The sequence below is a fragment of the Rhinatrema bivittatum genome, chromosome 9 (genome assembly GCF_901001135.1).
Source record: "Rhinatrema bivittatum chromosome 9, aRhiBiv1.1, whole genome shotgun sequence".
NCBI lineage: Eukaryota > Metazoa > Chordata > Amphibia > Gymnophiona > Rhinatrematidae > Rhinatrema > Rhinatrema bivittatum.
Window position 1 is genome coordinate 147,968,785 of NC_042623.1, and position 14,037 is coordinate 147,982,821.

The 14,037-nt window shown below is 41.9% G+C and overlaps 1 protein-coding gene across 2 annotated transcripts in view; it reads right to left on the minus strand.

Annotated features, from left to right (window-relative positions):
* Window positions 1–14,037, minus strand: part of EPHA4 (EPH receptor A4) — a 241,040-nt gene that overhangs the window by 25,430 nt on the left and 201,573 nt on the right. For both annotated transcript variants that reach the window (XM_029615382.1, XM_029615383.1), the window contains exons 15-17: window positions 9,279–9,472; window positions 7,231–7,386; window positions 6,048–6,918 (exon numbers count right to left, since the gene is read on the minus strand). In XM_029615382.1, coding sequence (XP_029471242.1) covers window positions 6,804–6,918; window positions 7,231–7,386; window positions 9,279–9,472 — 465 coding nt within the window. In that variant the 3' untranslated portion in view covers window positions 6,048–6,803. The remainder of the gene's footprint in view (window positions 1–6,047; window positions 6,919–7,230; window positions 7,387–9,278; window positions 9,473–14,037) is intronic.

Genomic DNA, 14,037 nt, shown 5'->3' on the forward strand with positions numbered 1-14,037 from the left:
CAGAACAGAATGATCACCCAACCAGCAAAATCCTCCCTGAGGAAACGCGCACTATCCACAGCGGGCCCTTCGCTCTGGAACTCACTACCACCAGACCTCCGCCTTGAGCCGTGCCATTCCACGTTCAAAGTGAAACTCAAGACTTGGCTCTTCCTACAAGCTTTCCCAGAGAGCTAAGAGCAGGAAGAATAACAACCCTCCCATCCCACAGCAATTTTGTAATGTTTATTTGCTTTATTTATGTGTTCTTAGTAGATCTTAGTTTGTATTCTACTTTATAATAGATTAACTGTTCTATATGTTCCATGTAAACCGCCATCTCGGCGATAGTTATCTCTGTTATCTGTGAACCGGAGTGATATGTATATTATACAGGAACTTCCGGTATATAAAAACCAAAAATAAATAAATAAATAAATTATAGCATCTAGAAACTTCACCTCTATAGCATGCTCTGAGAAGACATTTACCCAGTTCTTATTAGGGTAATTGAAATCACCCTTCTGGGTCAAAATGAAGGTAATTAAACCTGTTTTAAATGCAATTATTTCATCAGGTTTTTTGAAGTGCTGCCTCTTAAATATTTTACATTTAAAATACTGGCTGCTTGTTACTGTATTCACTTCCATTTTCCCATATATACAGTATAGACAGGCAGGTTATAAATTTATCCAAATAGGTAAAACATAAAATATCAACCAAATACTCCCAGAAAATAAATGATATATTAGAATATATAAATCTAATTCAATAAATCTTTATTACACGTAAATTTACCCACCACTCATCATAACTTAGTTTATAGAGAAAACATATATTAAAATGCATGTCACATTCACAGATATCATACAACTACTACACCACAATCATACCCACACAACAATCCTTTCATCTACATCCATTCAATCACAAATTTATAAAAACACTTTCCCAACATGTTTCACTTGTAAAAGCTGCTTCAGGGGAAACAATTATTATCTCTTAAATATCAACCAATTTTTACAAAATATCTGTTAAAATGTAGTTACTCAATATCCATCGCAAATACCACAACATAGGTGAATCCAATATACAAAATTTAAAAAATATGCTTAAACAGATAACATCATTTAATTCATTAATTGGCACAAATGTTCCCAGATTCTGACAATAAATTCAAATTATCCATATCTCCGTAGCTGTAGATTTATAATTATCAACAAGGCAGCAAAAGTTCTTTTCACTCTTCAAATAATGAATGTTGCATCGGAGGTGGACCCTTGGGCTGAGGTGCGATTGACGCAACCCGTAGGCAAGGATCTATGGGTCCCCACCATCAGCAGGTGGAGTGGGCTGAAGCTAGAGGCCGCTGGAGCTTCTCCTATACCAGCCCTCATTCCCCTTGGGTTGAGCCTTTGGGTGCCGGGACTGGCAGGACTTAGGTGGGCCTCGAGGTTAGCAAGAGGTGAGTAGCTGTACAGCCCAGAGACAGCAGTCAGTAGATGGTGTAGTTCTATCCTGGATGGGATTTGGTACAAGAGCTCAGGTGCCAAAGGAACAATAGGGAACTGAAGGCACCTGAGCAAAGGAAGGCCTGAGCCTTGAAAGTCCACGTCCAGAGAATAGGCAAGGAGAGGCATCACTGACAGGCTGGATTTGGAGCTGGCTGTGAATGGTAGTTGTGGCAAACAATGAAGAACTCTGGACGAAGGAGAGTCTGTAGCATAGTCGTACAAAGCGAAGGTCAAGGCACGGAGAAGGCAGGTATAGTCAGTCCAAGCAATAGTCACAATATGGAGCAGGCAAACCTAGTCAGGAAGGCAGTGGTCAGGTCACAGAGAAGGGAGCCATGGTCAGGCAATGCAGAGGTCCGGGGCTGGAGAGAAGCAGAAGAGTAGTCAGGCATAGCGGAGGTCCGGGGCTGGAGAGAAGCTGAAGAATAGTCAGGCATAGCGGAGGTCCGGGGCTGGAGAGAAGCTGAAGAGTAGTCAGGTGTAGTGGAGATCTGGGGTTGGAGAGAAGCTGAAGAGTAATCAGCCGTAGCGGAGGTCCGGGGCTGGAGAGAAGCTGAAGAATGGTCAGGCATAGCAAAGGTCAAGTACAAGGAGTCAATCCAACACATAGACGAACAGGAACTAGGAGAACAGGAACCAGGAACTACAGGAAGACAGGAATACATGATGAGACGATCCAAGGAATAGCAACGAGTGCTCGGAGTACGAGGAGATCTGTTGCAAAGGCAACACTATTGAGCGAGGCCTGAGCTTTTATACGCTGAAAAGTCTGACGTCAGCATCCGGGTCCGCGGTCAAGTTACCACCGCGGGCCTTTTAAAGGAATCACTGATGCGCACGTGCGCGCCTAAGAAGGGGAGCGGCACTGGTGGTGGCTTCTCTCCGCGGGCCATGCAGAGAGGCCTGAAGAGCAAGGACATCCTGGTCGGCAACACTGGGCAATGTGTCAGGGCCGGAGGCACTGGAGGGAACCCAAGGTTGGAACTAGCGGCCCACCGCCGCCAGCGAAGAGGAGCCAGCAGCTGGAGTCCATCTGAAGAGGTTAGAGGGCCATGCCGCGGGGCTGCAGTGGGCAACACGTGTAACAATGAAGACCACTTATATGAACAAAGCAGCAAATTTTCTTTCATTTCCTAACTTATGAAGGCCTCTCAAGTGAATTGTTGTGAAGATCTCACAACTGGGGGAGGGACCCAACGGGTGTCACCGCAGGAGAGCAGGGCTCGTCTGTAGAGGAAAGATTTCTTCTTAATTTGGTTTTCTTTGGTAAAATTTACTCTAACGCTGTGCTAGCATGCATAGAGTCCCTAACTGCTATGGAGACGGAAAATACTGAAGAGCTGCACTTCATGCAGGGGTATATGAACTAGGGCTGACGTCAGATTGAAATCTGATCCGTCTCCAACTGCTATCAGGAGTATACTATACCCATTGGTCCTGAGTCCATCTGCTACACACTAGGAAAAGGGCCTTTTCACGTGCGATAGGATTTAAATTAGCTGGAGGGGCGGGGAGGGGGAGGAGTCGGCCGTGGCATCGCTGCCGGCAATAGTGTGAGGAACATTATCGCTGGCAGTAGCGTGGCGAATAGCTACACCTTTTACGGTGTCGCTATTCGCTGCAAAAGGCTGCAGCCGGCTGCGCTACGGCCGGCGAAATCGTACCGTCGTGGTGCGAACGGCTGCAGCCTTTCGCAGGCCCGCCCTCCCTTCGCCCCCGCCCCCTTTTTCACCATTTAACCCACCTGCCCACAATTTGCTTCTTATACCTTTCCTTCAAAAAATCACCTCAGCACTGGAAATTCTTATAGTCGTCTGCAGAAACACTGAAGACACCTTCAAGAAATTCTCTTAACAGATAACAGCGCTCTCTCTAAAAGCACAACAAACAATATGTCACAAATACCTATGCCAATATCCCAATAACAACAACACACAATATAGCTAGAAAAGTTTTTGAAACTCACCAAATGCTATCGCCAAATCAAACATGTGAGGAGCCTCTCCCCAAGACGTGGCACATCTTGGTCCATAAGTCACATGCAAATTCATGACCAATCAAATCTATATCTATCCCAAAGCACAGAAGACATGCCAACCAGAGATCGTCAAAAAGATTTTTAATTGCAGGATAACCAGTCAATGTTTTCATTTAACCCACCAGGAGTAATGGTTTTTAAATCAGCCTGATCTAACCTCTTATTTAAATCTTCCCTTCACCCGCTGGTAATGATTGGTATAGAAAAGAAAGATCGTCCACCTCATGATTATATTGAACCAGTGCGATACTAAAATTCCTGAACCATGCAAATAGCTAAATATTTGGAAACACTCCCACTTAGGAAATGTTTTCTCTGGCTCCAAAAAAGATAGTGGACTACGTCCTGAGCTGGCATTATGTCCAATGGAGATTTACTCTTGTACATGGATTCTTTGCACCTCCAGGTTTTACAGAATAGAGGCCTTTGTGGGGAGATTTACTTGGATATGTTTCATTGCCCCAGTCCCCTTCCTTAAGAAGTGAAGGAGTACCCTAGTGGTTGAAGCAGCAGACTGAAAAACCAGGGGAGCCGGGCTTCAAATGCCACTTTTCCTGCTGATGCTTCTTGTGACCTTGGACAAGCTACTTCACTCTTTACTGCCTCAGGTACGAATATAAAGGGGAGGGTCTATTTACCAAACTGCAGCATTTTCCCTGAATACCACAAGTTAGTGATTCCCGCAGTAGTCTCCCTGGTGGTAAAATACCGCAAAAAAAAAATAAAAAAATACCACAGCTTAGGTGACCTAAAAAAAATCCCATTGCGATGGTGGCCCCAAAACACAGAGTCGCCATCTTTCACAGGAACCGAGCAGCTTGCATACTGCCTGCACTCACCCCCATAGAGTTAAAAACCTTGGGGGATCTGTTGAGGCTTCTGTCCCACGCACCACCACTGCTCCATGAGACAGCCAGTTTAAAAAGTAACTTAAAAAAAAGCTTAAAGTCCCTGACACCATCCATAGTCCTGCCCCCATTTCAGAAAGCCCTTTGAGACAAAAAGTCTCCATTGACACCCTTGGTCCACCCAACCCTGCCCATCCCCACCCAACTCCCCTTCAGTGCTTACAAGTCCCCAGTGGTCCAGCGGAGCTCAGACCACTCCCTAGGGCTCTGGGTTCAGCATTGCCTTTTGAAAAATGGCACCAGTCATCCACATAGAAACGTTTGCCCCGTCACATGATAGCTGTTTTCTATGATCAGGCAAATTCAAATCAAGTCTACCATATAGTATGGTTTCTGACATCCTGATGGAGACCAAAATGTTTCAAATACATGTGTAAAAGGTATAGGTGGAGTAAATACTTCACACATAAAACAACGAAACAAAGGAGAATGTGTAAAATAAGGCGTAACCTTTTAGCTTTTTAAATGGTCAAAAAGCTAACAGGTCACACCTTATTTAGCACATTTGCATATACATATGTGACAAGGAAGTTAAAACTAAATTAAAGGACAGCACTAAAACATTTACTAAATACTACAAAATACTACTAATAATAATGGTTCACTGGAAATACTGAAAACTTGCCATGGTACATAATTCTTTAAATTGAGAAGGAATGAGATTGTATTCTAGTATTGCACCTCAGCAAATTAACGCTATCTGCTTGGATCCAGTTTCCAGTGAGAAATCAATATGGAACAGTAGCTTCTTTACATATGAGGTTTTCCCCCAAGGAAAAGCACTTGTCAGTTCTTCAAACTGAAAACCAGGATGCTCTGTGCATGACTATTTAAGATTTGCTTCAAACACTGCATATATTCCATTGGAATAAAAGAGAGCTTTCCTAACTAATCTTGCAGAAAAGTTTTTATTAAGCTGTCAGTCTGACAGGCTCCAAATTTAGCATCGCATATATCCACAGCATGCTGAACAACAATTTGCTTTTCATGGTGAAGCGTGGTGAAAGCTAGCGGTTCAAGTCAATGAGCTGCTGTCAAAAGCAGTAAAAAGACGCTAGGGGGAAAAAAAAAAATCCCATCTTGACATGATAAGCTTGGCTTGTTCAACTGAACTGCGTCAGCAGTTTTGGTTCTGGAATAAATAAGGGTGCTGGAATTTCACTCTGTTTATGTGACAAGGAGCACAATAAACGACAGAATGTGAGAGAGCTGATTCTAGAATCTGATCAGAAATGAGTTAAAGGGGAGACTCATGGTGAAAAGTTGGAGCCACAAAGGAGAGGACCAGAGGAGGTCATAGTTAAGCATGCACCACTACTTCAGCAAACGTTCCTGGGAATTCAAGGCCTCAAGCAGTATATTTCACACAAGGAAATATTTCAATTTCTACCTCTAATGAAGAAATAATGTTGGGATCAATCTCTTTATTTCTACTGAATTAACTAATGTTACAACTACAACTCAACTACAGCCTGGATGTACACATTGTTTTTTGTTGTTTCAACTGTATGCATCCTCAAAGAAAGAACAAGCAGCATCATAAAGCTTCTAGCATGTGCTACTACCCTAATAGGTAACAAGACGTAAAACAGAGCTTCTTCAACTGACCTTTGTTTTTCTTGACACCGGTTGCTTCTTAAGCAGGGATAAGGAAGTGTCTGGAACTTTTATAGATGACACTAACAATTCATCACGGCCAAGCATTTTTACATTGTTTTAAATTAGTCCCAATATTATGCACCCATAACCAGCAAAAACCCTTCACAAGTTTCATAGTCAGAAGTCAGGTTTGGCTGTTATCCATGAGATGGCCTTTTACTCAACACTTCGTAATCTGTCTCAGGCATTAATAAGCCAACTGTAGTCTTTTTTCTGAGGCTTCTCCGCAACATTGGGTGTGTACTGAAAACCAAGATCATGACGAGAGAAAAAAAAGAAAAACAAGCATGTTCTTCATTCCACAGAAAGTTGCACAGCTGTGGTTTTCCACACCAATAAAATATTATGGTTGTAATCCATGGGTATGATGAACAAGAGCAAAAGAAATGAAGATCTAAGTACAGTATGTGGCAGCAAACAGCATCAAAATTTGATGGTGGTTTCCATGTTATATAGATAGCTATATATTTTACATATTGTTGATCAACAGAAGTTCACTGCAAGAAATAGCTCATTCCAGGTCTGGTTCCAAAGACATGAGTCAGTTTGATAGGCCCCTTGCAGTTCAGCAGCCCATACTTCAAGCAAGGCTGTAGGTCTTTTAATCCAAAGGACAAGGATGAAGTAAAAAAAGTGCAGTTCTTCAATTAAAGTGCATGGATGAGGTAAACTAAATTCCAGAGTTTCAGTTTATTCAGTACTGACTCAGACAGGAACCATTCTGCCCTGTATCTGTTGCATTTGGGTCCGCATTCCCTGGACGCTGCTCAAAATCTTGTTCTGATGTGCAGAGACAGTGATGCCAATTACTGCCAGATCACTGTATTCAAAGAACAGAAAAAGTGAAAACAAGAGACATAAATCAAGAGCATTATTTTGATTTCCAAATCTAATGAACATAAGCATATTACAATTAACCACCATTCACACTGTAAAGCATGGCAGGTACATGAGAACCTTTAATTAAACATTTCAGTGCAACAATGTAGTGGCACTTCAAATTATGCTCTCTGTCAAAATGCAATCCATCCCATTTGTTTAATGAGTGCAATGATATGCAGTCAAAAGGGGCCAATTAAGTCCAAACAGAATTTCCCAGGTTTTTTTTGTTGTTATAAGGCTGATTACTTACTCCTGGCTCATGTGCACCACAGCCTCCAGGGTGGTGTAGCCAGCAGCTGTGAAGTTATCCTTGTACCGTTCCATTTTGATCGCTTGGAGCCAATCACTAACAGAAACCACGGGAGAGAATTCAGGTGAGCTAGGATCTAATAAGGCGGTGCTGGGTCTGTGAGAAGAAAGTAGCAAAAGAAAACAGTATCTTAGATTCCATGTACAATACTCAAAGTAGCCCTATGCATTAGTAAAGATGGATGCAAGCATTTCTAATAGTATATGCTAAAAAATGGGGTCAATGTAATAATGAAGAAATGTAAGTGGATTTTTAAAACGTATACCACTGCACTAACAATGGAAATTCAAATGCTGAAATATTAGCGTTCACAAATGCTACTATTTTAATATTCATGTGAAGCAACTCCACATGGAATCTACTAAAGTTGCGGCCAAGTAAACTACTGTACTCTAGTGCAATATTCTAAAAGTCTGTAGCCCATGCATAGCATTTAAAGTCCCAGTGAAGGATACGTTAGTCACATCCTGTTGTAGCACCAACACATACACTGGTAAAGAATGAAAGATGTTCCAAAATGCCAGGATAAACAAGAACAAAAAGCAGGGCTGGCTCAAGAATATTTTGTTACTCTACAATGGGCTCAGAAATGGGACAGTTGGGAGTTAATCCTTATTTCAATCAACCCATTCCTAACCAGTTCATGGGCAAGGGTTTGCAGCAATAATGGTCCTTTCATCTTCGTTTCCACTGTGGAATGGGATTCTTAGTATCCCTTCTAGCTAGGGACTGTAAAATAATTTGGACAATCACTGCAGAGCTGATTAATATTATGCATGACAAAGCAACTGTACTACTGATTTTCCAAATTATGTTCCTTAACAGAACTGTTATATTGCTAAAATACATTTGTTATTGCAGAATTGCATGGTATTCTGTTACATGTGTACTAGCATTCTATGTAAAGTATATTTAGTATTCTTAAAGCGTCATGACTGTTTTTGAAGTAGAACTGGGGACTATGTGGAAGTCACGGTATGCTTAAACAGTTGATCCTATGCCTATAACTTCCTCCATTTTGAATAATTTAACCCACAGAAAGATATACTTGCCAGACTACAGCTGCAATTAGAGCAATGTAGAGGAAACGAGATGATAGAGAACTTGGACGGCTAATAACCTGTCTTTGGTAATGCAAGAGATACGCAATAGTCATTGAGGGATTATGCTAGTTTCAAAGAAAAACAGCCTTCTCCGAGATGCTGGCCTATAATCGGTTAAGACATAAAGAATCACTCTAGTGAATTAGCTTCATGCGAGAGACTCCTTCTGCTGACCTTGTCAGAAGACCCACCAGCAATTCTGTTTCCACAGTGCAAGTCAATCATTTGTTTACTGACTCTCAAATTATAATATTATGTTTCCCCTTGTAGGCTTGGACCAATCAGCAGAAGGGATCTATACTGCTGTAACATTTTCTTTCACCGTTAAAATGTGTCACTCATCTCTGACCATCCATTTTAAATGCAGTGTTACAGCAGAAACAGAACAGTTGATAAAGTCTATGAATGTTGGGATGATATCCTACTACAAAATTTTCCTGACACTGCCTTATTCATTCACATGGATTTATAATCTGCTTATATAAATTGGTATTTCTCCATTGGAAGCCATCTGTCTTTCATTAGTTAAACCATTCTAGTGTACATCCCTCCTTTACATTTAACACCTACTGCATATGTGATTACTAAACGCATCTAAGTCCTATGCAATATATCTAATGCAATCTAAGCAAAAAAAACTGTAAGGAACTTGACACTTAATTTAAATCTGCTTTCTAGTAGTCAGCAGATACTAGACCCTTTGGTGTGGTTAGATGAAACATCTGTGCAGGTTTTAGTGAAGAACAATCAGCATCTTCCACTGGATAGTAAAAGTGCTGTCATGAAGAATGTGCTAATGCCTACAAAGAAGTTTAAGTGACTTGCAGCTTGCCCATCGCTTGTCTGTCTCCTAAGACATCACTATGAAGGACGCATACTACCAACCTGGAGCTCTCCATGCCTGTCCTTTTCAAGCTGTTGGGATTGCGAATGAGTTTGTCCAACATGTTGACAATCTGCCCAAATTTGGGCCGGTTGCTGCGCTCCTTCTGCCAGCAGTCCAGCATCAGTTGATGGAGGGCAATGGGACAGTCCATGGGAGGAGGTAGTCGATAGCCTTCATCAATGGCTTTAATGACCTTCAAACAGGAAAATGACACAACATTAAACATTAAAATGCACTGCAGCAGATGATTGGACATAATAAAGCTCTTAAGTAATTAGGGCCGGATTCAAACTTCTAACATGACCTTTATAGACCCAAGCTTTTACTGCTGGAAAAAACTGAATCTACGTTGTCAAACAGAAGTACACAGAACATTTTCAAGAGCATCAAATCCTTATACATTGAAAGCTTTTTCTCTAAATTTCTGTAAAGGGAAAAAGTACTTAATATTACTAATGCCTCAAACCAATTATGTAATATATTAGAAAACTAAATCACCTACCCGCCTTTTTCCTTGATGTGTATCTGCTATAAGTAGATGGATGTGTGGGCATCTGTATGTGTGTCCATGTGTGTGCGTATATACATATATATCATACTGTATATATCTAGAGCTGCATGAGCTATTAATGGGAGCACTTTTCAAACTACTTGCATTGGGACAAAGTCTACAGGTACTGTTTGCCTGCAGATTTTGAACCAATTTTCAAAGAGAATATGCACAAATACTTTCACTTTCAAATGCCATGGATACAAAACATCAATGGATATTTGCACCTGCTTTTGATGCAGGTAGATTTTCTTTAGAAAATAACATGCACAGACTTGAAAATACAATCTAGCCCCACCATACATCAAAAAAAGTTAATAACGCATGTGTTATAAAAAAGAGGTGTGCACTAAGGAGAGAGAGAGTGACTGAGAGAGAGACTCAGACTATCTATAAGGCCCTCATAGTAGTTAAGTATTTATATCTTTATGGAAGGGCCACCTGAAAGATCGAGGTGAGGTGTTAGTGGTGGTTTAGGGTTAAGGGGGCCAGTTTCACATGTGGAGTGAGACGTATGAACAGCCCAGTTCACCTTGGTGAAGATTTGACATCATTTGCAGTGAGGAAAGTCTCACAACGATGAAATTTGTACTATGTTCTCTCACTGTAACAGGGTACCATCAAGCTAGGGTGAGAGAACATAGTACAAATTTCATCGTTGTGAGACTTTCCTCACTCCAAATGACGTGAAATCTTCACCAAGGTGTACTGTGCTGTTCGTACGTTTCACTCTACATTTGAAACTGGCCCCTAAACCCTAAACCACCACTAACACTTCACCTCGACCTATCAGGTAGCCCACCTATAGAGATATCAATAAATGCACACAGTGAGGCCCTCCCCAAAGGTGCTCTCTCTCTCTCTCACTCTCACACAGAAATGGCCAAAATGCAATTTAAAAGATTTATCACGAATTGCGTTATGGCCATTTCAGACATATAGCACAGCTTAACGCCAGGGAAAAAGCTGTAGTTATTTCTGGCATTAAAACCAAGCAATAGCATGTGTTATGCTATCGCTTGGCACTATATGGCCCCTAATTTAATTAAAACCAGCCCAAACTCCCCACCTCAAAAATTTGCATTTGTGCCATGTGCTACTATATGTTTTGCATGGCGTTAACGCGTGTGATAATGCATTAACGCTATAACGCATTTTGATAAATGATCCTATATGTGCCTGATTCATTAAGGGTATTTCCCATAGACACAAAATAGAAGAAAAGCCTTAAAGACAAATTTTAAAAGCCCTAGGTACGCCAAAGCCAGGAGATATGCGCAGAAGTCGGGCCAGCGCGTACTACGCGGATTTTAAAATGCACACGAGTATACATGTATCTCCCAGTGCGCGCACGCAATTTTTTTTAAAAAAGGAGTGGGTCGGCAGCATGGTCTGGCCGGGGCATGGGCTTTCCTAGATTTCTCAGTGAAATTTGTGCGTATTTACATAAACAAGCGCAAGCCAGGGTCCACTACCACATAACTTTACTTCTGTTATGGATGGTGTGTGTGTAAGTCCTGAATCAAATAAAACTAAAGAGGTTAGCGGGGTTTTAAGAGTTAGGGCTAACAGGGTAAAAGGTAGGCTAGTTAACTAGGGTGGGGGAGGGTTAGGAAGTCCTATCCTTTACCTGGGTGAACAGGGAACAAACTGGGACACTGGTAACTGCGTCGGCACACATCTCTACTAAAATCCCCTCACTTGCATGGCTGAGATGGCATTTGCATGCAATTGTGTGCATCTGTATAAAAATGTGCGCACATGTACAAGCATACAACCTATTTTACAGAGACGTGCATAGCCCGAACCTTACAGTTCGGGCTTCGTTTTCGGCCCGCCGCGGGAAGTTTCGTTTTTCCTGCGGTTCAGGCTTCTGTTTTCCCTGGGACCTGAAATTTCGGGTTAGTGCGCGCTAACATTTTAACGTTAGCTTGCACTAATGGGAGTTAGCGCGCACTAACCCGAAAACCAAATTTTCCCGAAATTTCAGGAAAAATTCCTTTGGTTTTCAGGGTTCCTGGACCAGAACGAATTAGGCAATTTTGTTGAAATTTCCTAACTCGTCCAAAGCGATTGCACATCCCCACTATTTTATACCGTGTGTGCATACATGCGCATGGCTGTTTAAAAATTACCATCTTACTGAATCTGGCCCTAAGACAGCAACTTTCACAGTGGTGTGCTGGCGCACATGTACACACATTCATTGGACCGCACCAAGGGATGCAATCATTTTATAACTTGCACGTGTATATACGTGCATGTTATAAAATAGCTGGACTGTGCTTGTGCGCACAATTTTAAGTGGGTACACGCTTGTGGACGCAAATGCCATTTCTACCATGCAAGTGGGGGGATTTTAAAAGATACATGCGCCAATGCCATTGCCAGTTTTCCCAGTTCACCCAGTTAAGGAATAGGACTTCCAAAGCCCCCCCAGTTTAATACCCTTCCTTCTCCCCTTTTAGACCCGACCCTTAAAACCCTGCTGAGCTGTCTACATTTTTTTTGTTTATAAGTTACATGTCATCCATAGCAGAAGTAAAGCTACGTGGCAGGGGACCCAGATTATAAGATAAGAGGGTCTCTGGAGGGGACCAGGGTGGGGGAAGGGACATCTGTCTATCAGGGAGCTAGGGGAGCAGGTGAGGGGGGGAATCTATCAGGGGGCCAGAAGAAAGGGGATCTGTCTATCGAGGGGAACCAGGGGGAGGGGGGGCCATTGCCACACACTTATTTTAAAAACTTTAGTTTCATTTTGAAGGAATCAGGTCAGGGCTGCCTTCACCGACGGCCCCGGGTTGAAATGGGGATCAACAATAACCTCCACTCAACCTCCCCATTTGGCCGTAGTTTGTTTTTTTTCCCCCGCCGCTTTAAGTGTACGGCAGGAGCCTTGGATCCGCGTTAGGGTCCTGGGCCTCCCGCTGCACATCTAATGCTTACCAGGGAGGAGTTGTTATTTTATCACAGATGACCACCTTCTCAGTCAGCTGTGATAAAATATTTGCATTGAATTGCCTCGTAATGACCTTCTTTGCATGTATTTGCATTATTCATGCATGCAAATCAAATGCAAATAAGATCATTGTGATAGGGGCACGGACATGCAAAGTATCACATGCATCAAGTGGTACTTGATAGTGCGCAATATATGTGACATAATGCGCGTTATAGCCTATTATTGCGCCATAACGCCCTAACACAATTTGATGAATGACCCTGTTAGCCGGAATGGCAGAATATCAAATTAGCCGGATAAATAACTCTGGCCTGGACCACTCCATCCCACCCGTTACTTAGCTGGGTAACCATTTATCCAGCTAAACAGTGAGCTGGCTAAGTGGCAGCTACTGAACCCAGCTGTGTATTGGAACAGCGCTACTTAGCTGGATATGTCCATATCTAAAACCAGTAGGGGTATTGCTTTTGCTTCTAGCTCAGCTCGCTGGACAAAACATTTGCAGCCTCATTTTTATTTTGTTTGAATTATCTTTCCTCACTAGTGAAAGTACATCTTTTTTTTTGGGAGAGGGGGGGAGGGCACTTGGTTCTCTCTTAGCATGGGAAATCTTGATGGCTTTCCATTGATGCAGGACAAGGCAGTTTGCCAAATGAGGCACATCCACATCAGGAGGGAAAAAGAAAAGCAAAGCCTTAAAAAAAAATTAAATTCCTACCACATGTACGTGCATTCTGCAAAGAGTCGGCTATACACAGGACGGAGCACAACTGGTGAAATGCTGGATTGATGAAAGCTATAATTCAATGTCCTGTGTCTTTCTCTTAGCCTGAAGCCTTCTCTCTTTCCAGTTCAAGTAATGTAGAGGAGAAACAGTCTATATTTAAAAAATGCCCCCGCAAGAGACATTTTGGTCTCATTTTAAATTCTTCTTCTTTTTTTTTTTTAATTAAAAGCACACTTTAGCAGATTTTACTCCACAATCTTATTTTTTGAGCATAACTGCTATGCATTTTTTTCAGAAACAGCAGTGAGGGAGGATATAGAATAAGCAGGAAAAGGCCAGATGGCATGTTAGAATGGCTGTAAATGTTTTAAGGAAGTCATTTAAGAAATCCTTTTTTGACTTCCTCAAGGTCACAGTTCTATTATGGTCCTGATTACAGTTAGTAATAGCATTAGCATTTTACACCTGTCGTTTTTTTAAAGTCAAATATGAGTGCAATTTGAGGTTTAACATCCGCTC